General features: G+C 38.3%; 1 protein-coding gene across 1 annotated transcript; it reads left to right on the top strand.

Moving 5' to 3' along the window:
• Positions 1 to 25: 25 nt before the first annotated feature.
• LOC135075261 (uncharacterized) lies at positions 26 to 23,828 on the top strand. Its single transcript, XM_063969639.1, has 11 exons — positions 26 to 188; positions 5,325 to 5,392; positions 5,736 to 5,845; positions 6,408 to 6,638; positions 6,889 to 7,003; positions 7,649 to 7,709; positions 16,544 to 16,667; positions 17,457 to 17,592; positions 19,926 to 20,072; positions 23,189 to 23,373; positions 23,518 to 23,828. Exons 1-11 carry the CDS (start codon positions 95 to 97, stop codon positions 23,702 to 23,704), a joined length of 1,458 nt encoding a protein of 485 aa, XP_063825709.1. The 5' UTR covers positions 26 to 94; the 3' UTR covers positions 23,705 to 23,828.
• The last annotated feature ends 1,105 nt before the right edge of the window (positions 23,829 to 24,933 follow it).

The raw sequence follows: 24,933 nt of genomic DNA, 5'->3' as shown, positions 1-24,933 counted from the left end.
TGCAAATGTGATTAAACGACGATTGTTTTCTTCAGGTATAAAGTTCTTATATCTGAAAAACTGTTATATAGTCAATGTATTAGTAAATAGAAAAATGAGGGTGTTTTTCTTGTGTTTGTTATCGTGTTTCGTTGCTAATATAGAGTCAACGAATATTGAGAAAAATGTGATGAAGTACTTTGAGAATCGTAAGTGTTGTTAACTATCGCAGATCAATTGGACCCATTTATGCAAACAGGAACCAACCCACACTTTGAGTGAAATTGAGTTAAGTACATAGATGGCGCTCAAATAACGCATTCTATCTTCAAAAAAATTATGGTACATTTTTAACGACTAACAACAGAGATACAGCACTGTCACTTGCGGAACCAACCCGCTTTGGCCAACTTTTAAAAACTATAAAGAACTATACAGCATGGTCCCTAAGCACTTATTTAAACTAATTATGCAAACTAGAACCAATGTTGGTTGGTTCCATTTAGCAAAAATTGTTACAAAATTTTTATAACTAAACAGAACCAAAGATTGTTTGCTTAGTGGAAATCAGGTTAGTCTTGAAGGAACCATGTAGCATAGTTCTTGATAGTGTTAAAATTAAGCTATTTAAAAGTAAAAAATCCGTTCTTATCGTTGCGTTTGTACCTTTATCATAAAAAATGTCTTAATAATAACAAAATTTGATGAATAAATTTATGCATTGAAAAACTCTACTCGAAAAAGATGAAACGAAGCAGTATGAATAGTATGATCTATGACCTTAGCCTGTTCTTCAAAACGAAATAACGACGTTGACAGCTCATGAATGAGACGATTCTCGATGACTCTCGAAAACAGCTTGTAGACATGGCTCAGAAGTGAGATGGGTCTATAATTCTTCAACAAGGTTTTGTCGCCTTTTTTGAAGAAGAGTATCACCACATTACTGTGCCATGCCGTAGGCGTTTTTTTGCTCAAGGATGACAGAATCAAACAGCTTCTGAAGAATCTTTAGTACCGGCGTCCTCTGCTTTCAGAAGCTCAGCCGTGATTCCATAACCACTCGGTGCCTTGTTATTTTTCAGCTGTTTGAGAGCCATTCTAATCTCGTACAGGCTGACGTCCGGGATATCTTTGGTATAGTGTCGGGTCAATCTGGCTCTTGGGTTTTCAGCTAGATTTGTGACAGGTGTATGTACACTCGTGTATAATTATCCGTAGAACTTCTCAACCTCTTTCAATAACTCAAGCCCCGACGAGATGTCTCTGCCATCCTCGGTCTTCAGCTTGGTCAGTAGGCTTTGGCCAACAGACAGATCTCATTCGAACACTTTAGTTAGAGCCCTTATTACGCTCATTCGCCTCTTTTATACGGTCTGTATTATATTGGGGTAGGTCGCAAGTCAAAGACTTGGAAATCTGTCTGTTAAGACGCCAACACCGAGCAGCATCTTCAGAGGACTGCAGAACCAAGTTTCGTCACTCTTCCATAAGTTTATTGGTGAAGTCAGAGATCTTTTTGGTTCCTTTTGAACGACGGTTTTTAAAGATCTTAGACCCAATTGTCCACACTACTGGTCGTTTGAACAATTTCCACGAACCTGTCATTGTATTCGTCCACATTTTCTCAATCTCCTAGGCATTCGAAACGATTTTGCAACTCGAGCTGAAAGCTTTCGGGGTTTTAGTTGGATGGACGCTGCGCGGAGCGTAGAATTCATCAGTCGATACCTCTCGAGCTTGGGTCTGATATTCAATGTGCCTCTTACCATTCGTTGATCACTTCCTGTTTTGACCGAGTTGATCACAGATACATCATTTAATATAATATGCTTCTTCGTCGACAATATGAAGTTGATCTCATTTTTTATAGCGCCATTGGGATGCAGCCATATCCACTTGATCTGCTTTGGCTTCCTGAAGAAGGAGTACATCATAAAGAGGCTCTCCCTCTCCATAAAGCCAGCCAGCAGTCGGCCACCTGCGTTCTTCTCGCCGTACCCAAATCGCCCCACTTTCAGCTCACTATCGCTTCGTTTACCCAGCTTCGCGTTGAAGTCCCCCATCATAACGGTAAAATGGGACCGGGAGGTATGAATGGCTCTGAAAATATCCTCATACATAGTATCTACTTCGCCGTTGGGGTGTTCCGTGGTCGGTGCGTATGTATATGTATACCTGTATGACCTCCAGCGAATACCGTTTGGTGATTCTGAGTATAAGTTACGCTACGCCGAAACACTCTCGATCTGGACCACGTTGTTGACAAGGGACTTGTGGACGATAAACCCGACACCACCCTAGGACTGCTGGTCGCCCTCCCGGAAATAGAGCAGATTTCCGGATTTGAGGATTATGGTGTCCTCCCACTCTCTCCTTCCTCCCACTATCCCACCGCAACCTGCTCAGTTCTTCCTCGAGTTCGGCGAGCCTCATGTCAGTCCGCAGTGTGCGAGTGTTAAAGATTGCCAGGGCTAGAGATCCGTCCGGTGCTGCAGGAGTTTTTGTCGCCTCTTACGACACGCCATTCATGACACGCTGTTCCTGGTAGGGAAGAGTACTTATTCTTTATGGCCGTTCCCACACGGCACAAAGAAGTTAATATACAGAAAAATATCAGAAGCAAGGCCGTGATGACAAAAAATTACATGGACTTACTTTAGCTTACAGGAAAAGCTATATCTGAGGCTAAACTAACAGAATATTAAAAGTATTCTGCATCTAATACCAAAACGACACACACAATTTCTACAAAACCCTGAAAAGCAGCAACATAGAAGACCATATCGACAGTATTACCGGGCCTATCGATTTTGAGGTAGAAGACGATAATAATAGTGATTTTAGTTTGAAGGGTTCGTGATTCCAATTCACTATCTAATAAAAGGCATTAAAATCTATATTAAATATAAAATGACTTTTAATTTTAGATATATCACAACAATGAAATCTTACATCCCTTTTGCAAGAAGGAACTAAGCAACAAAAAATGTTTTTGCAAGAAAGAACCAACCGGTTTTTAACGATTTACTTTAACTTTAACTTCACAAAATTTATAAATCTGATATTCCTAGATAGGCTGCAGTATCCCACATAAGATTAACAAGTAATCATTCATTTATATATTATGTATGCATTTTGCGCACTCTTTTTACAAAAGTCTCATTTTCTCGAAACCACCCTGCTGTGGGTTGGTTCTTGTTTGCATAAATGGGTCCAATTTAGGTTCTCGCATTTATTAATGCTATACCATTTGGGAAATAAGTGATGGTCTCCTAAATCAAACATTAGCCGATTTCAAGTCTAGGGTTTCAGTTTCTCGGGTCTCGAGAATTCTAGAGGCTAATTTCTCGGGTCTTCTCGGGTTGTCGAGAAATTTACATTTACGTACCTACGTTTTCTCATATTAAGTATTTGGTTCCAACAACGTCAACAAATTCAGTGGTTTTCCTATCAAATTAAGGGGCCTTAGTAAGTGAAAACGGCAATATTGACTGTTTTCTGTACTGAAAAGACAATGCCGGAAATTGACGTCTTTTTTTTCGCGCGGCCATCGACCAACTTCTAATGCTCGTATAGCCCGACCAGGAACATAAAAACCCTCGCCATGTTGCGGAAAACTAATGGTACTAATTTCTTTTAATGGCAACAGTAACTGAAAACTTCATTGACATGTCACCTTGCATGTCAGTCTATTGCTGTCAAAGTGTAAACAAACTTTATTTTAAATGTGCGCAATTGATTTTGTGAATTAAATTGCTAAAATATTTTTATAGTTGTGAAAGAAAAGTGGTTCACAATGTGTTAAAGTATTTGTCGAAGAGAAATACTAAGGGTTCGGACAATATTTTCATTGAATAATGTTTTTAATGTTTCCGACAAAGGTTGTCAAATTGACTGACATGTTTATCGCATAGTACAGTCCACTATGAAAATTAGCTGTGGTTTGTTTCAACTACCTATTTTAAAAAATTTTGTCACTTTCTAAGTGTTGAATTTTATGGAATTGGGAAAGAAGTACCGAGTTTGAAGCGTTCATGAGCAAACATTGCAGTTGAATATTCAAATTCTGAGTTTGATTATTGATGAATAATAAAATAAATCCTACTAGCTCGATTGATGGTTTCATTTAATTTATTTAAACCAGGTTACCTATAATAATATTTTTTCGTTAATTTATGAAAATATCAAATTAGCCCGTAATCCTGAATCCTGATACATAAAGTTAGCCTATTCATTTAACACAGGTACGACTGTACTCAGTGTTGCACTATCAAATGCAATTGACGCGCCTCTAAGCCAGGGTTTTTATGTTCCTGGTCAGGCTATAACTACGTAGTACTTATTATTATTCTGTGCTATAACTCAGTTTAGACTGAGTTTAGAGGTATACATGTCATAGTAAGTTTGGTTTATTACACTATTTTGTAATCAAAAAATAAAGTTTGGTCGATGGCCGAAAAAAAAAGACGCCACCTTCCATAAAAAATCTGGCATTGCCATTTTCAATATTTTCGAAAAATTTTCGATGGTGAAGTGTCAATCAATAATAATAACTATCATTTTGGCGATTTATGTTTTATTGCTGTCTGTCTGTCTGTCTCGCTTTCACGCCTAAACCAATGAACTGATTTTGATGAAATTTGGCATAGAGATAGTTTGAGTCCCGGGAAAGGACATAGGATAGTTTTTATCCCGGTTTTTGAAACAGGGACGCGCGCGATCAAGTTTTCTTGTGCAAAGTTCGGAAGTGGAGGCGACATACGTGTACGTGTTTGTCGGGAGGCGCTTTCTTTTTTTAACCAATTCCGGAACTAGAACCGGAATTCCGTAGTTGAGTGCCCAATATCGGAAATCAGTTCCGGAATTGAAAACTATCCGATATTGCAAGCCCTACTGTGTACTTCGATTTCGTACATTGCGCGGATGACTGAGACATGATGATGTTTACGGATTAATTACTAAAAGCGTGATGACGCTAATGAAATGAAACTTTGTACATATACCTACTAAGGAGGTTATTGGCAAATTAATTAAATTTAGCGCGAGTCAATAATAGCATTTGAAGATACTTAGGCTCAAAACTTTTCAGCCGCCGCTCGTACATGATTTCTCGAGTTCTCGACTTTTCTCGAGTTTGATTTCCCGGGAACAAAGCCCAACGATTTTCTCGAGCCGAGAATTCCCGGGAAATCGTTGGGCTTTGTTCCCGGGAAATGAACTCTAATTTCAACTTTTAATCAATCTTCAAAAGTAATATAAAATAATGCTTCTGTAAAAATTTAATTAAACTGAACACAGGTAGTTTAATTATATGCTCTAGTAATATTAAATCGTGCTTACAGCAATAATCAAAACTTTCAATGACAAATGGAAGAAGTTTCGAAAACCTATAGAAAATTCGATAGAGTTGGTAAGTTTTTGAAATGTAATTTTTGTAGTACAACTTTGCTTAAAATATTTAGGTGTACCTATCTACTTATGTATCTTTCTATCTCAAACCATAGTGTATATTTGATTTGATGTGACCTGCTTCGTAATTACAAACTTTTAAGAAGCACGTTGATTTGGTAATTAATAAAACATTGTAATGTACCGTACAACTCGATTGAGCTAACTGCGCACCCCCTGGAATGCGACTCTCTCACTTACCCGCACACCTCCCCTCGTTCGCCCCGTGCCCCGTCGTACCAGAGCGTCGATGTGACGTCAAGGCTGCCAGGTGCGCAGTTAACTGGACCGGGTTATATTTATAGATCCTGAAAGAAACATCAGGCACAGAAGGCATGAACGTGCGTGTGAGGAAGTCTGAAGACTACAACAGATTAACGGAGGGTATCATTGTCAACGATAACATTGTGAAAGTGTAAGTTACTTGTTAAATAATCCATCAATCTCTCGTATCAGTGATGTAAATACAGCCTTAGATTTATTAGGAACTTGTTTTGTAGTCTCTATAGTTTGTCTAGATGTGAACAAGGGTAAAGGCACAAATAGCTAAAGGTGGTTGGAATTGGCTTTCGTTCGTTCGTTTCAGCCAAATGACGTCCACTGCTGGACAAAGGCCTCCCCCATCCAGGCACCTCCCGCGACCTACACCAGATCGTCGGTCCACCAAAAACGTTTCTGCCCCAGCGGCTCAGCTCAGCTCGGCTCAGCTCTATCAGCTATGTGCCCCGCCCATTGCCACTCGATTTTTGCAATTCTGCGGGCTATGTCGGTCACTTTGGTTCTCCTGCGGATCTCCTCATTGTGAATTGGCTTTACCTTATCTGTAATCGTCATTCAATTGACGTCCGACGTGGTCAGTTTGATTCGATAATTGGGAATATGCATCGGTTTTAATAGATTATTCTTATAGGTACTAAGTAAAAAATATTTTACCGATTTTCTGGTCCTATTAACCTATCATTCCGCTTATTTTGCAGGCTCCTCAAAGATCTGTATCTTTCGAATCTTGACAAACCGTACTTGAAAGACCCTGAAGTGTCTTTCGATCTCGGCTCGCACGTGCTTTCGATGGAGTCGAAAGTCAGCAGAATGTTCATCACTGCTGAATACCAGCTGTTCAGGAACCTGTCAGACGTGACGTACAGTTCCTTGGGGTACGAAACCTCACCGTTCAACCTTCAACAGGTTCAGAACGAAGGAGAAGTTACGTAAGTTACATTTGACACTTAGCGCCAAAATGTACTTTGATGTCGTCTTCAAATTAGTATTTTTGATAATCTGCATGAAGGAGCAAGACTCTAATAGGTACTGTATACCTATTCGACTAGGTTGACTTTGAACATTCGAATAATATTGTATTCCTCCCTCTTTCATTTGACATAGCTAAATCATTATTTTTAAAGTGTTTTGCCATATTTTTCATGGTATATGTAATATAGACATAACTATGTATTTCAGTATTGTGGCCGAGGACTGCCTCCTGACTGGGTTAACGATAGCGACGCTGCATGGTGACACAGTGAATTTGGGACATGATTCTTTCAAACTTAGGGATTGCAGGTTTTCCGTAGAGGTAAATACCTATATAAGTTATAGTTAAAACTCATAATCGGTCAAAACTACTTTTGACTACAAAAATAAGTCAAAAGTGGTACTATGGTAACCTACTTTTAACTGACGACTACCTAGATTTCTTAAAAATATGACAAATAAGAAAAAGGCAGTATCTGTTTATTAAATTCGAATTACGTCACATAATTAGTTTAGTGTTTTCTACGTGCCATCCATGCATTACATACAAACACAAAATTATCTATTAAGAGAACATACCTAATAGTAGAACATGAGTATTTTAAGTTTAACTAGATATTATTCCATTGTTTTATTATGTATAAGAACAAATTTATTCATAGCGTGAATCTTTACTATGTTATTTTTTTTAGTTTAGTCCAGTCCATTAATACATCATTATAATATTTCAAAATATTTATGAACATGTTTAATAATGTTTATGAACAGTTTATTATGATTTACTTATTATTTATGTTGTGAGTTTTTATTCAAATATGATCGTTAAAACGCTAAAAATATTTTGAAACACTTGCTGTAGGTAAGTTGTGTTACTTAAGTTATGAAACAAAACTTTTTTTGCATGTTTTTCATTGACGAAAGTGCTTCAAATTATGCTAAGTAATTAAACGATTCAATTCCATTTCAGATAACTACCCCTGGACTGGGGTCGCCGCCAGTAATCGCACCATATTTTTCAGAACAGCAAGGTACGCTTACATACATTGCTTTTATGTAAAATATAAACCGTTCGGAAACCTTTACAGTTTTCAGAAGAGAAAAGAAAATGCACCCTAAAGGTATTAACACAAATGTATACAGGGTTTAATTTTAGTTATTAGCTATGTTCATTTACTCAATGAAATGAAGGCGGTCAAGCTGTGGATCCGGCTACACAGGACTTGCAGCGGTGGGAAAGAGAGATGGGAATAGTCTCGCTTACCTACTCAATAAAATTACTATTTTCGCCTTTTGCCTTATGGCAGCAGTCGATTATTTGATTCCCGAGAAGTCGTTGAAGAAGATTTACTTAATGAATGGCAAAAAAGATGGGATACGTGAGTCAAAGGACGTCACTTATATAAATTCTTCCCGAATGTACGCGAACGTCTAACTAGGCGATGGTTAGAAATCGACCATTGCTCGTCGCAGTTCCTCACGGGACATGGCAACTTTAAACATAAACTTCACGAATTCAAACTAGTTCCGTCTCCTTTTTGCGAGTGTTCCACTGATGATGTCAGTCATGATCAGTCTGCCCATCATATCTTGTGGGAGTGTGATCTTTGGAAACATGAACGTGATATAATTAATGATTAAACGAACTTACCTTATGTGAAGTTCAATCATAATTATACGAAGGCTTCGTCCGAAGAGATTAGCATATAAACAACATGTAGTATCGCGTAGCGGGTCGCCATATACGCACAATTTTGAGAGTACTTAAAAAAAAGAAAATTAAATTATTAAAATTTTCTGAGGGTAGTTGTAAGTACAACCTCTGCCTTTTACTTCCATCTTCGCGTCATTTAGTTTAGAGCTTAGATAAGTATTATTTTGCGACGTTTTTGGGGTAGATAACGGGAGGGAGGGATGCTAATCTCTTCGGACGAAGCCTTCGTATAATTATGATTGAACTTCACATAAGGTAAGTTCGTTTAATCATTAATTATACTCGGCTTCGTCCTCGAGATTAGCATATAAACAACATGTAGACTTTTAGAGCAATGTCGCAAAATAAGTAAGTGTTTGAAAAAGAAAAAATAATAATAAATGAGAGCTGGTTAATTATGTATTTTAATAATTACTATAACATACATTATTAATGTATAGCAGCATACTCTGATGTTCAACATATTAATACTTAACAGATTAAGACTTAACAGAATTACATTCTTTTAATTTAATTTATAATTAATGACGATCAAATTATGAATCACCAGAAGAGTTATTATTCATAATAGCTCTAGCAAAAGAAGCATTATTATGATTTGCTATAGGCCGATTATAATATTTGAAAAACGTACTGGAGGATCCACTCCACCCAGCAGTTTTCCTGATAGTATCCAGGCTAACGCCCATTCTGTGCGCTGCAGATGCGGCAGCGTGTCGCGTGCTGTGCGCACAGAACAACGACACGTCAATCCCACTTTCACTCAAAACATTTTTAATCCAACGACTCAACGTTTGGGTCGTAACTGTTTTATAGGGCCTTTTGAAACTAATAAAAAGACTTTTGTCATTTTTGCGGAGTGATTTGGTTTTATCCAGGTAGGTAATAAGAGTCTTTCCGGGACATATTTGTATTCGATCAGTAAAAAACGGGAGTATTAATACAGGCTGCATTGACCCCACACGGGATGTTTTTAACAGGTCTGGTATTTTTATATTAATTTTGTCTGCAAATATTTCTATATTTTGAATTTGTATTTTGGAAAAAGTTTGAACTCTGTGGGCTGTGGCTAAAGCCAGTAATGTAATTAACTTTTTAGTGAGAACTTCTAATGATATATCTTCATTAGGATACCAATTTCCTAAGAAATCCAGTACAATTGACGTATCCCAAGTGATATTATAACGAGGCAATGGTGGCCGAAGACGAAAAACTCCTTTGAGGAATCTTTTGATTCTGTCATCATTGTTATTAACATTATTTAGTATGAGGGCCAATGCAGATCGACAAGTATTGAGTGTGCTATATTGAGCACCTTCATTGTACAATTTTGTGAGAAAATAAATCACGTTAGGGATTGACGCTTCGTGTATGCTAATATTACAATCATTACAAAACTGATACCATCGTTTTAGATATACATCATATTGTCTAAACGAGTTACTAGATAGCGATGCTAACATTATATCGATCGCAGACGGAGGAATGCTTCTTTTTAACCACGCTGTCCTGATAAGACTCCTACCGCCAGGGTAAGTTTGGTGTGGATGTTGTGGTGACTGGAAGGACAAACAATTAGGTCATTGTCAGGTCTCAATATTAACGGATCAGACATCAAAAGCTTTTGGAATAATGGGTACCATGGCTGTGTCGGCCAGAGGGGAACAACCATAATACCCTTTGCTTTATCTGCTATAATTTTTCGCAATGTCTTTAAAATCATTGAAATTGGTGGGAACGCATAAAAGTAAAACTCAGTCCAAGATACTGTAAAAGCATTGACAGCATAACAATCGGGATCTCGATGCCAAGAAATATATTTCTTGCATTTTTTATTTATTCTGGACGCAAAAAGGTCAATGTCTGGTTTACCAAAAGTTAAAGTAATCTTTTGAAAAGCGCTCTTTTTAAGTTCCCACTCTATGTCTGGATGAATTCGTCTAGATTCTGCATCTGCCGTTGTGTTGTCTGATGACCGAATGTATGATGTAAAAACGTGCAATCCACGACATTCACACCATTGCCACAGCTGTTTAGTGACATCGGTAAGATGCGGAAATTGTATACCGCCCATGCGGTTTATATATGAGATGGCAGTCGTGTTGTCGATACGCAACAATATTGAACAATTGTTTAAATGTTTTGCAAAAATTTTGAGACCAATGAAAGCAGCCAAAATTTCCAGATAATTAATGTGTAAGCTTTTTTCGTGTTCACTCCACAACCCGCTTGCCGTCTCAACACCGCACGCTGCGCCCCACCCCGTTGTTGAGGCGTCTGAGAAAATTTCCAGGCAGTAGTTTTCAGTTTTGATTTTGTTTACAGAGTGTTGAATAGCGTATCGCCACCAACGTAGGTCTGATGCTAAGTATTCGGGTATATTCATGTAACTATCATAGTTATTTGTTTTTTGTAAATTTAAAAATTTTAACCGTTCAAAACTTTTTGTGTATAAGGGTGAATTTCAACAAGTGCATATTTTTGCCTAATTTTGGTGGAAATTGTTATTTGTGTATTTTTATTCTTTAATTATAGATCAAATTTATTGGAAACTTATACTGTTTCTAAAATGATTAAGACATTAAATTTTGTCCAGTAGTTTTTTAGATTTTCCTTACACCAAAATTAAGAGAACACCAAAATTTATATTAAAGCACCAAAATTAGAAAATATGCTGTCAGTCGGTCATATCTTAGTGCCAAGCTCAAGAAATGGTTTTAAATTTACCAGCACCGACTCCAAAAATATTAATCATGGTATATTGTCCTAATAAATAAATAACGACGTACTTATTTTCTACTTTTAAGTGATTGTTGGCGTCGGTTTTAATTTTTTTGTTAAAATTATTTTTTTTCATGCTTTTTAGTTGATTAGTCCTTGTTATTGTCACTGAAGAGGGACAGTACCTATGTTTAATGTGATTAAGACTATAATTTTCCATTTTGTAATGGAAAATTATAGTCTTAATCACAATCCAAGTGTAAATAATCTTCCTAGCAAAATACAGGCTCCCTACTTTAAATATCGGCAACTAAAAAGTATCAATGTATCATGTGTCAATGTATGTATCAACAAATGAGTATTGAGTATCATCTAACTCCTAACTTATGTTGTTTGACCTTTCATCATCAGCTCATCTTAAATACCTGAAATAATACAACTGTATGTACATACCTACCTAAAATATTTAAAGAATTATCCTCCAACTCCTAAGCGTTAAGGAGTTTTACCTTCCATCATCACCTCATCAACATTAGATGATGACTACTTGAATAACTTTAGAAAACGTATTGCATTCCTACAAAATTTGAGGTTTACTCTCGATTTCCCTAGGATCCCATCATCAGATCCTGACTTGGTGACAATGGGACCACCACATAAGTGTACCCTATAAAACAAAAAAAGAATTTTGAAAATCGGTTCACAATTAACGGAGTTAAGTCGGTTAAAAATGCTTTGGTGCACCACCAAAAACACCAAAATTGACTCACCAAAATTAGATTCTCGTTGAAAAAGCTAAATTATATGAAATCTGTTTTAAATATAACAATAACATTTTAACACATGGTATGAAAACAGTTCCTTTACATTATACGAGGAATTCAACTAAAAAGAATAGCTTAGAAATCTTATACAAAAAGACACCAAAATTGCAGAATTGTTGTCCGTTTAAAAAAAAACAACACATTTACGTTTTTGGCGGGAAGACGCAGAGGTCTTGCACCCGTCTGCCGTCACTGCTCGCGGGGGCGGTACTAAACCTAACGAATGATGGGAGTGTTTAAATCCTGTTTGATCTTTAAAGAAACTGACGAGCTATTTCATTATTGACACCAAAATCATAAATTTTTCGCGGACAAAACTTAAGGACGTGACTTAATCACAGTTATTTGGGAAACTTGCTTAATTTGGTAATCTTAGATAATAGATAGATTGTATAATCCAAAAATATACTTTTTCCCTAAGTTCTGTTTTGATCTTCAGCTAAAAAAATACATATTGTAAGAAATTAAGGATGTGGACACTGCACCAAAATTAGAAACGCTTAGTTCAATTATTTTTTGTCGAATTTGTAAAATAAAATACTCATTAATAATGTTGTCCTCAAAATGGAACCTCTGTATATTTTCGTGTAAAAAAAAATCAAAGTTCTATGTCATAAAAAACATATGATTTTCAGCTACGCCGCTCAAAAAATGTGTTTGGGAAATTGACCCATAACCATCCATACTCGATAGCCGGACAACAAGAGACCAAAAGACCTACAAAACGTGCAAATTCTCTTATTTTGCAACGTTGTAATGAAATTATTTTATTAATCTCCGATAAAACCTTGTGTATTTTATCATTTGGTAAACTGACCTGGAAATTCTCTGAATCGATTTTAAGACCTAAAAAAGTGCACGTTTTACTAGGCATAAGACAACTTTTTTCCTCGTTTATTAAAAAACCGAGCCCAGTGAGTAATTTTAAGGTATTATTGACATTGAATGAACATGTGTCATATGATTGGCCAATTAATAAATAGTCATCCAAATAAATAGTTGATAACAATCCAGCACAACGCAGAAGTCGTGCGGCCGGTTTCATTATTTTTGTGAATATGTACGGTGCTGTATTGAGACCAAATGGTAAAACGTTGAATTCATATAAATTTTCTTCCCATTGAAAGCGTAAATACTTTTTTGAATCAGAATGCATTTTTATTAAAAAGTAGGCGTCTTTTAAATCAAGTTTTGCCATGTAACAGTCTGTGGAAATTAATTTTAATGCTGTTCTCAAATCTTCAAGTTTGAAATGCTGTGTATCAATGAATTTATTAAGGTTTTTTAAATTTAATATGAACCTCATTTTTCCATTTGGTTTCGGTATTAAAAAAATGTTGGATAGGAACTGGCCCTCACATGGGGCGCACTTAGATATAGCACCAACAGACAATAAATTATTTATGGCTTCATCAAAGTGAAGTTTTTCCGAACTAGAGTAGTTGGGAATTTTTGGAGGACATATTTGGTAAACTGGGGCATTGAAAGGTATTTTATAACCTTGTACGTATGACAGAACAATGTGATCTTGTGTTATCATTGCCCACTGATCATAATATAAAGATAATCTGCCAGCGTACTTTACCGGGTCTACCGTCGACTGCTGCTGCTGTACCGAGGCTGCGACTGCTTGAATGAGGTTGATGGCCGATTCTTCGGAGTAGCCGCTTCCTTCGTCTTCTGCGTCGCTGATGGCGGTGGTTTCTTGTTCGCAGGAACTTTCCAGTTTTTTGATGGACCTGGGGTTGACTTTTTAGAAGAAAATGTCTTAGGCGGAGGATTAGCTTTCAGCTCTGCTCCAGATTTGTTGATTGCTCTTGCAGCTTTTAATGTCTCTGTCAAATTATCTCCAAACAGGAAGCTATCTACCTTGGTATTCTGTAATTGTTCTTTCAATTCTTTTTTCAGGGAGGAAAGAATAAAATTACGCCTGGTAACTGAGTCGTTGTATTGACAATCGCATAGAATGCGACTTGTGTCCATGAGCGAACGTATTAAGTTCGTATTTTTGTCTTTGGAGGAAAAAATGGATGTCAATGCTTCGCTCAGACAAGATAAAGCAGTGGCCACCTGTTTTTGTCTTGATTCGATGTGTTTATCCCTCTTTGCAACTTGCTCGGTCAAGGCGGCCTTTATTTCAGGGTTAAGTTGCGGAGCATCGATAAACTTGCAGTTGCCCGGAGTGAGATATTTGTCGGATAATTCCTTCCGCATATCCTTAGACAATCCAGTCGTGGAATAATGCTGTAGTCGAATGGCCAAGTCATTGTTGATGTCTTTTCCAAATTTTATTTGGGTTGTGGGGTCAATACCCAAAATTTCAAGAATATCACTGTCTAGTGTTGGCTCCAAGGGCTCAACTATTGTATCTGAAGCACCACTAGTGCCCTGGACAGGTTCAATCAAGGCTGAAGTCTCTGCTTCGATTATATCGCCAGATTGTTCTGAACGATTTTGCGGAATTTCCGACGGCAATGCATCATCGGCGGTATCTAAATTCGGTATTTCTATCGACAAGTTCAAATCTGTAGGTGTTACGTCGCCTGAAAACAGACATTTGTAACGGTGAGTACCTTAATATTTAGTTAAAAAACAGTCCTAATATACTGTTCGCCAAACTAAATTATAGGGTAGTAACAACTCCAAAGAGAAGAACGCAAACCCAGGTACATGTAAACAATTATATTCACATAATTTAAATAAAGTAAGAGATAGCCCGGTAGCTACCCGCAATACTTTATGCTCGGTAAGAGACAGCCCCTCGAACTGCTCGCAATACCGTTTGTTTGCGTTCAAGCAAACAAAAAATGAGTATTATGCGTCCATAACATAATAACACTTTACTAACCTTCTCTTTCCGATAGGTGTGACACTGAATCTGATGACGTTGAAACACGTCGCCTTTTGCGACGAATCTTCCGTTCTAACTTGCGTAACTTCCTATTAAGATATTCAATATCGTCTTTAGACTTGCGTTTAGGCATTTTCAAACACTTTTCACTATTATTTTTCGATATAGATGGAAACTTCTGAGGCACGTACGTACAGGCGAAGCACTAAAGCACGAATGACGCGAAGATGGAAGTAAAAGGCAGAGGTTGTACTTACAACTACCCTCAGAAAATTTTAATAATTTAATTTTCTTTTTTTTAAGTACTCTCAAAATTGTGCGTATATGGCGACCCGCTACGCGATACTACATGTTGTTTATATGCTAATCTCGAGGACGAAGCCGAGTATAATGCTTAATTCAATACAACATACATCTGTTTCCGCAATTTATTACACCGATCTTGTCGCGACAAGGAAAAATTTCCGTGCTTTTAAGCGATTTTGTGAAAAATATTATTGGCAGGTAGTTGCTAATTGCTCATAAGATAGGCCCCCTTAATTTAATTTATTGTCCGTGGTGCATAATCTTTTTCTTAAAGGTTTTAAACCTTTGTTTGTCACCTGTCATCCGCTTTGCAATGGAGGGAAGTCGAACCTTAATTTCGAACTCCTCCTATGTTCTTCTGATTAATTTCGTTGCGGGTCCAATGACAGTTTAACTTTCCCCCGGGACAAACTTGACCTTCATTGGTTGGGTTTTTGTGGCGGTCAAGCTGTAGATCCTGGCTACACAGGAGTTGCAGTGGTGGGAACGAGAGGTGGGAATAGTCCCGTTTTGCCTTATGGCGAATGTAGATTTCGCTGTAAGGGTAAAAGATAATAAATAAATAAATAAAAATTTATATTCACCCAAAAAATAAAAATAAAAATAAAAAACAAACACCTAAGGGGGTAACACACGAGGGTATCCGGCTCAGCGTAAGGTCCATGCAGCGCTGGTTTTCAGCCCGGCTTCTGAAAAATACCGCAACTCTTCACAAATGGGTATCATCATCACCATCTCAGTCATAGGACGTCCACTGCTGAACATAGGCCTCCCTCAATGATTTCCATGTTGCCCGGTTGGTAGTGGCCTGCGTCCAGCGCCTTCCTGCTATCTTTATGATTTCGTCGGTCCACCTTGTGGGTGGACGTCCCACGCCGCGTGGGTATGGGTATCAAGTAGAAAATAATAAAGTGTAGGTTTAACAGTGTTTCATTTTTAAGGGAGGGGTTCGTTCGTTTCAACTGAAAGAAGGCCTCCCCCAAGGATTTCCACAAAGACCGGTCCTGCGCCGCTCGCATCCAGGCACCTCCCGCTACCTTCACCAGATCGCCAGTTTGTCAAAAGTAACTTTTATTTAATTTAGTAAGGGCTATGCTTGGTGTTTCTTTGCGAGATCGAATCAGAATGAGGAAATCCGTAAACGAACTAAAGTCGCTGACATAGCCCGACGGATTAGCAAGCTGAAGTGGCAATGGGCAGGGCACATAGTGCGCAGAACTGACGGCCGATGGGGCAGCAAGGTTCTGGAATGGAGGCCGCGTACCGGAAGGCGCAGCGTGGGACGTCCACCTACAAGGTGGACCGACGACATCGTGAAGGTAGCAGGGAAGCGCTGGATGCAGGCCGCTACCAATCGATCAATGTGGAAAGCATTAGGGGAGGCCTATGTTCAGCAGTGGACGTCCTATGGCTGACATGATGATGATGATGATGAACTTTTATTTAAAGGCATGGAGCTGGAATTGCTTTTGATACGGCCGATACGAGGAGAATTGATGCCAAAACTGCAAGGTGCTGTATATACCTACGTAAACACTTCGGCCATGTTTGGAGAGCTCTTACCTAAGATTCGGTACGATATGAATGAAGGACTAATGTTATTATTTTATTTCTTACCCAGGGTTACTACTCGTGCTACTACTGTACTTTCAGCTTCTTTGTTTAACCTAGTTTTAGATGCTAGCTAACATTCTTTTTTTACTGATTTGTGTTCAGTGTAAGTTATAAAGTTACCTCTGTAAATATGACAAAGAATGCAAAGTAACATTGTGTACCTATAGGTTGTTAGGTAAATCTAAATGGGAAGTACTATACAGGGTAGAATTTTGAAATGCCACCTGGAGGGAAAGGCCTCTTAATATTGTAGATAGAAAATTTTACTCAAAGAAAACATTCCTTTATTTTTGAAAAGAAATAGAACTGCGTTCAAAGATTTCCAAAAATTTGCTTGCCACACCTGGCAATCGAACCAACTAAAATATGTTAAAAATTACACCCTGTATTTTTATTGCATCGATCGTTAATAGAGAAGTCAGAAGTCAGATCATTTAAAAAAAAAAAAAAAAAACACATCTGATTTTAAAAACATTGCTTTCTGACTTCACCATACTCTGTAGTACAGTCGACAGCACATCAAGCTATACATTTTCGTTGCAAAGTCGCCCCTATCGCAACTACGTAAGATACCACAGTGTTTACGTTGACGTGCTGTTGACCGTACTAAGCATAATATGGCTAATGTCGGCTTTATAATAATTATACCATTTGCCTAACACCCTGTACAAAGCCAGAGCATTGTCATATTTATTATTAAATTGTTTTATTGAATATGTTAGCAATATAACTTATTATTATTTCTCAGTAACGGACAAAATAAATTGTTCAAGACGGTCGGGCAGTTTATGACTTACGTAACAAGATACGTTAACCAGATGACGGTCACTAAAGATGGTGGAATTGTAAAATGGGAGGACGTCACTATTAGTTGGAATGATAAGGTATTTGTGTCTCTATCGAATCGCTTAATTTTTTTGTATTCTTAATAATGAGGATCAGTACTGTTGTAGAAAATTCAATAAAAGTAGTATCTACGTTAATCTTTAAGACATAAGAAAGATATATCTTTTTGAATTATCCAAATCGGACCATTACTTACGAAGATATTAAGTAATAAACAAAGGCCGTTTTTGCCGCTAAAAGACAACGTACGCAGGGCCGCGTGACGTCACTATATCCGAATCGAGCGCAGCCGGCGTACTATTGGGATGGATAATATTTTTTTCCAGCTAAACTATCAGTTTTAGAAAGAAACTTTTAATAACATTTATTCATCAAAATAAAGTAACCTATCGACCAGTAATTTTTAAAAATAAAAATTGTGAAAAATAAGTATCGCTATGTCCAAAAACCACATTTTGATAGGATTCGATGCAATGCGGAGACGCGGTTGAGTGTAACTTTATGATTGTTTGTATTGAACATAATAATACATAATATGAGTGCTAATACCGAGTTTCTGGCCTAGGGGGGAGGGGGGGGGGGATAAGTCATACCCAGCTTATAGCCTGGGGGGAGGGGCAAGCCTTACCCAGCTTCTGGCCTAGGGGGGGGGGGGAGGGACTAGCCTTACCCAGCTTCTGGCCTGGGGGGAGTCATACCCAACTTATGCTTATGGCCTGGGGGAGGGGCAAGCCTTACCCAGCTTCTGGCCTGGGGGGGGGGGGGGGGTAAATCATACCCGACTTCTGGCCGAGGGGGAAGTCATGGCCAGCTTCTAGGCTAAGATTAAATACATTTCCAGGAGGGAGCAGCTGGCCCGCCCATGGGAACGGCGAATAGAGAGGTAGGTACGTAGGTTTAACTCAGAAAAACTAAATAACAGGTAGGTATTGCGTGTACAATGTACATCGAAATGATCTTCATAGCAATGTCTTGTAGCCTAGGCAGAGTGTATCTGCCTCAGCTATACTTATTGTTAGAAGTAAATAAATTAATATTTATACATTTTTATATTTTACTTGGACGAATATATGACTCTAACAACACTTATGAACACTTTATTTGAATAAATCGCCAAATATACCACCGCGGAGACCCTAATCGCGTCTCCGCGTTCCATTGAATCGTATGAGCGTATGGATTTTTTGCGATGTTTTTCACAATTTCTATTCAAAAAAATTACCTATCGATAGCTTACTTTATTCTGATGAATAAATGTCATAACAAGTTTTTCTCTAAAACTGATAGTTTGGCTAGAAAAAAATATTTTCTATCCACGCAGTACGCCGGCAGCGTTCGGATCGGATATAGTGACGTCATCGGTCCCGCGCCGGGCGGTCAGTGAACTTTTTTAGTAATTTGGCCATAACTTCGTCAATTTTTGTCGTAGAACAAAAATTTTTGGATTGTATATTAAGGATTTCTTAGACCTATAAATCTGCATTCACAGCTAAAAATCGAAATGATCCTCATTGTCTATGGTAACATTAAGCCCTAACGAAACATAATTTCCCAAATGCGACATTAGGCGGAAGGTTTTATAATGTTTACAGTTACTAAATTGTAATTCGCACAAACTTATAAAACAGGATCCACGCGTACGAAGTCGCGGGCGGCCGCTAGTTATTTATAACGTAATTAATGATTACGCTACTCATCACGAAATCTCAGAAACTATAGACACCTATAGGTCGACGTCCTACCTCTGGTCGCCGATAAACGTCGAAGATGCGGGTGGAAAGCTCAGTAAATAGCTTTTTTGTCTCCAGGCCCCAGGGTCCCAGCAGCGTTTCCACGCCGAAAGGTACAAAGCGGTAGCAGCTGTCTAAAGCGGAATAAATGTTTAATAGCAGAGATCCTAATATTATGACCTTGAATACTTCAGTGTAATATAATCATAGTGCCGAAAGACCGCGATTAAAACTTATAAGTCTAAAGGCGTTCGGAGGAAATTTAATATTAGGGATTCTAAAATTTAGGCATAGCTTTTTTCGGCGAAAGTATAATAGTGCGAAAACCACTGTTAGGCTAAACAATAATTGTGCGTCAAAAGTTTCGGCCAATGCGGTTTTTTTATCCACAACGACGAAGCTCTTGGCCTGTATCTCACCTGATGGTAAGTGATGATCAGGCCGAAGGTGGAAGCGAGCTTCACCCGGAATCCTCAACCACGGAGGAACTGGCTATCTTACCTCTAACTGCCGGAACACAACAATGCTGTTAACATTGTTGTTATGGCGACAGACTTAGGTAAGATGGTGGTAGCTAGTCAGGCGGCGAATGGATGAAAGTTTATTGCATATCTATTTTAATTCTTTTTGCGTTCTTTTAGCATGAGGGGCAGCTCCAAGAACACAAAGTAGTTCTAAGGGATATGGTGGTCAGTGGTTTGGACTCCGCATACTCGGCTCAGAAGGGAGGCCCGTATATCAAGTCTTTTGTGAAAATAGACGACACTGTCAGGTTTAGTGCTTTACAGGTAAACATAACGACTTAAGATGCTTAAAGATAGAAAACCCCTTTAGCTAAATGCATTAAGGTACGAACCTAACGTTCTTTTTTTTTTAATTAGTGGCAACCAAACCTCTTTGAGAGGTTTATTTCTGCCAATGTTGAGTTAAAAATTGAAAGAAAGAAAGAAAGAAAAAATATTTATTTGGTATCAAAGAAATATAAATGTTACGGTCAATGTGATAAATGTGAAAATTATGAATAATCACTGGTTATTATGAATAATTACCTCATGATTTGGTAAAAGTGATTAATATGAGACCATTTATGTGTGTATAAAACTAAACAGGCGGCTTAGCCGCCGCACCTTAACCTATTTTTCACCTTAAATCAAAACAATATGTTATAGGCATTATGGCAAAGTAATGTTACGCAAGAAACAGTCCAAACTCATATTGCCAAATTATATTAATATATGTATGATATCAAAACGTTCAAAATGTGAGGCTGTACGTACATAAGCGCTTACACAGCCGGTGTTCTCTTTAATGATAAATGTGATTAATTTATCACTTTTACCTCGCCTGTCGGTAATTATTCATAATAACTGGCGATTATTCATAATTTTCAATTTATCACATTAACCGTAACATAAATACCACCTCAGAATAATACTATACAGGGTGACTTTGCAAAGAGTTGCCAATTTTTTTTATGAGCTCTATAGAATAATATTAACTTTATCGTAATTATTTTTCACTGTGAAATCCCAATCGTTTACATAATACTTTAAGTTAAAGTCTGTTAATCACCTCTATAAACATAATGGGGCGTAAAGCACATATTTAAAATTATGTGCGTAACTCCATTCACAATGAAAATAACAACAAACAGATTTAAAACTCTATTGCAATTGATAATAGGTCTAAAATTCCTTGACAAGACATAAAAATAAAAACAGCTAAGCCAAATATTTTGATTACGGTTTAGAGTTAGAAGTTTGGCTCTACATGAGATCTGATTACTTTTTCGTTTAAGTTAACTAACTGTTAAGGCTTATACTTAACCTTTATTAAACTTAAGATATGAGCACCCGCGATACTTAGTAGGCTAGGTATATTTTTATTGCGAAAAATACCACTAAAAAAATTAAATACGATAAAGTAATACTGTTAAATTCTTCTATAGAGCTTATTAAAAAATGTGGATGCGCCATAAATTAAAGAGTAAGCGTTTTGGTCTGTTATCCACGTGCAAAATGCATTTCTTACTCCCATCCTTATCCCGCACGTACTGCTAGAAGAGTACGATGATATTTAGCGCCACCGCATCATCCGCGAATCGCGCATATCAAGACCAACGGCGTGGAATAGAGTGGGGTATAATCGGAGTCTTAGAAGACTTAGATTATGCCGATGACCTCTGTTTGCTGAGCCACACGCATCACGATATGCAATCCAAACTTGATGACCTACATCGAGAAGCTGGTATCACAGGGCTCAAAATTAACTGCCGGAAGACCCAAGAGATGCGATCTGGTGTGAGAAATTGCACGCCATTACGGATTGGTGCAGAGGATGTGGCACGAGTCCACAATTTCACCTACCTCGGGAGCGTCGTGTCAGAAACTGGAGGTACCGAAGAGGACATCACTTCGCGCATAGCCAAGGCCAGAGCTACCTTCGCACAACTTCGCCCCATATGGCAGTCACGGAAATTGACCCGAAGGGTCAAGATCAAAATATTCGGGTCCAACGTTAAATCCGTTCTGCTCTATGGGTGTGAAACGTGGAAGGTCACCAAGGTTATCTCGCACCAGCTGCAGGTCTTCATCAACCGCTGCCTTCGCCGAATTCTCGGCATATACTGGCCCGAAAAAATCTCCAACGTCGAGCTATTGGAACGCTGCCACGAAATTCCGATCGACCAGCAGATCAAGCGCCGCAAGTGGAACTGGATTGGCCACACTCTCCGAAGGGACCCCGATCACATCCCTAAGCAGGCTCTGGATTGGAATCCCCAAGAAAAACGCAAACGTGGTCGACCCAGGCAAACTTGGCGGCGCACTGTAGCGGACGAGGCGAAGAAGATCGGCAAGACCTGGAGCGAGATCAAGCGAGAAGCTCAAGACCGAACGAGATGGAGGACTGTTGTGGACGCCCTCTGCCCCATCTAGGGGACATAGGACCATAAGTCAAGTAAGTCACTGCTAGAAGAGTACGATGATATTTAGCGCCACCGCATCATCCGCGTGAGGTCGCTGTTATTAGAATTAAAGTTCCATCGTACACACCGGGAAGTGATGACTGCGTGAGCGATCCTGTGATTTAATTGTTTCTCACGCTAATTGGACTTTGTTATTGGTATATCTTGAACCTGTGTGCCTAGTGATCGTGTAGCTTGCTAAAAGTGCTACACAAAGAGTGTCTTTCGTCCTGGAAGAGGAATTGTCCTGGCCGCCCATGTGCTCGAGCGCGTGGTAATACGAAGCATCTGAAAAAAGCCCTTGCGACTCCCATCTGTAAGGCCCAGAACAGACGGTGAAACGCAACTGCAACTGCTAGTTACTTTTGAGTTGCATCTAAGTTTCTGCCAAAGCGTCCGTTGAGAGACCACACATGACGCGACTAGTTTGAAACTTTCAGTTTCAGTTTCATTCATCAGAATCATCACAAAGTTGCAGTTTCGTTGCAGTTGCGTTTCACCGTCTGTTCTGGGCCTAACAACCAGGACCTCAAGGTACGTGCAATCCTTCCTTCTTCCACCGGGATGTTTCCTATGGTCGTTTCTCCCACCCAGCCCGACATTATCCAGCATTTTGTACGAGGTGTACCGATCGCTATTTTCGCCATTACTTCTTTGTAAACTCCATCTCCGCAGACTACCTCGCGTTAGTACTTAGTTCTTTGATTGGAAACCCTGCATAAATATTTTTAAGTTAGATAGGTACAGTCCACTTGTTCCTTTTGCCTCAATTATGATTACGCTCAACCAAATTGGATACTGTTTGTAAAGTCACCCTGGCGATCACAATAGATTAATGTCGGTCGCACGCTATAAATCTTGAGAAAAATAAAACAATCCATTGAACAAAATGTAACGGTTTTTTTTAATTAAGTTTTGACATTATTTGTTATTTTACAGATACGGGGAGTTCTCTCTTTCAGCATAGGCTCAGCTCAAAGCGAGTACGTATTCTATGGCGAAGTCCAAGATATCGCGTCCTATGTGTCGATTGGGGTCGCTTTAAGGTCTAAACAAACGAAAGATAAAAATATCGAGCTTAAACCTTTCAAATCTTTAGCTAGTTTCGAAGTGACGGGCTGGAGGTAAGATAACCCCATTATAATTATCAGCTAGTTGAATAAGAATAAAATATCATATTTATCTAGCATAGCATCACCTCGTTTCTATTTGTACAGCTTATTTATTAAGTAATAATAATTCAAACGAAAACTGAAATATGCTTTCAGAAACTTGGACTTACACGCTCCTGTAGTGCCAAAAATATCTCCACGTGCATTGATATCGGGTGTGATTCTAAAAGAATTGCCGCACCTGATAATACAGCGTCTGTCCCGGGTGTTCAGTGAAGCTGTTTCCGATGCTGATAAGAAAATTAAGACGAATACTTGTTTTCTTGCTCTTTGCATCGGTTAGTTGTGCGGTTGCGCCTTGTAGAATCAAACAAGTAGGCCAACTCAAGCCCCGAGCGAGCGATAATGTTTGATTCTACTATGGTTGCGCCCGCGCTTTAGTAATAAACGTTAGTGCGTTGAAAACCGACATTTGTTTCACTCCTGTCCTTTCTCGCCTCTCATACTTAGATTTTTAAAAGTTCGTGAGGTCAAGCTGAGCTTTGCATTTGTGTGAGTGCACATGGATATTGTAGGTGTGATAGTTTATCGCGCCTATACTAGGCGGAGGTAGCAATTTATACAGATTCCTTTCCCGAAGACTCAAAATGATATTCGAATGTAAAGTAGGTAGGTAGGTACAGCTATTTTTGTCTTAACTTTCATGTTAAGGCCGTGTAGCAGAGAAAATGGCGAAAATGAGGTTTTCATTTTTCATTTTTGAGGTACTAAACAGTAAAATTAAAGGCTAAGATTTTTATTGGGCATAGTTGAGGATATTTTCTAGGGTTATTAACGGATGGAAACACGATTTGATGAAGTTGACTCGATAGAATAAATTCCCAAAGTTACCTCTATTCGTTTTCTATTTATGGTTTTATTTTTAAAATAAGCGATTTGAGATTCTAAATCTTTTACTAAACTAAAGTTCAGAAATAACTTGAGGGCTTTTAACGGATGAAATTTTTATATTGCGTCTTATCACAGAATACCTACATAATAGCAGGCCTGGCTCACTCCGCGCGGTACATCCGATAATTACCTACACTGCCGTCCAATCACTATAATGCCGTTAACCCACAATTGGTCAATTTTGACTTTTGAATACCATCCGAATCAGAAAAAAATGCTTAATCTAGCACTATTATCGAATTTTTTATATCTTGTTTAGTTCCTGAGATAAAAAAAATAAGAAAGCCGCTAACTGCTTCGCCTCTGCAAGATTACATAACTAAAATGCAGTTACATTACATTTCTTAGCTTAAACGCGGTTAAGCGTCTTTAATTGTTATTAGAATAAAAAAATTAAGAAAAATTACAAAGCTTTATTGCCGTTATTTACAATTTCTAGTCAATACAGCCGTCAAGGTACTTTAACGACAATATTGCTAAGCTGCTCTTTGCAAAGCGTTAATAGACTCCTCAAGACTAAAACGCCGTTAAGTAAAATTATTAGACTTAAACGCAACAAAGGTCCAATAACGGCATTATAGCTTTGTATTACATGAATTTATTTATTAAAATTGCACTAGT

Source organism: Ostrinia nubilalis, chromosome 10 (assembly GCF_963855985.1).
Source record: "Ostrinia nubilalis chromosome 10, ilOstNubi1.1, whole genome shotgun sequence".
Lineage (NCBI taxonomy): Eukaryota > Metazoa > Arthropoda > Insecta > Lepidoptera > Crambidae > Ostrinia > Ostrinia nubilalis.
This window is presented reverse-complemented; position numbering and strand designations above follow the sequence as displayed.

Excerpts from the sequence above, each read along its gene's own strand:
- LOC135075261 (XM_063969639.1), top strand. The coding sequence starts at position 95 with ATGAGGGTGTTTTTCTTGTGTTTGTTATCGTGTTTCGTTGCTAATATA. Across the intron at positions 20,073-23,188 it reads TCAGGTTTAGTGCTTTACAG|ATACGGGGAGTTCTCTCTTT; the intron begins GTAAACATAACG and ends GTTATTTTACAG. Across the intron at positions 23,374-23,517 it reads TTCGAAGTGACGGGCTGGAG|AAACTTGGACTTACACGCTC; the intron begins GTAAGATAACCC and ends ATATGCTTTCAG.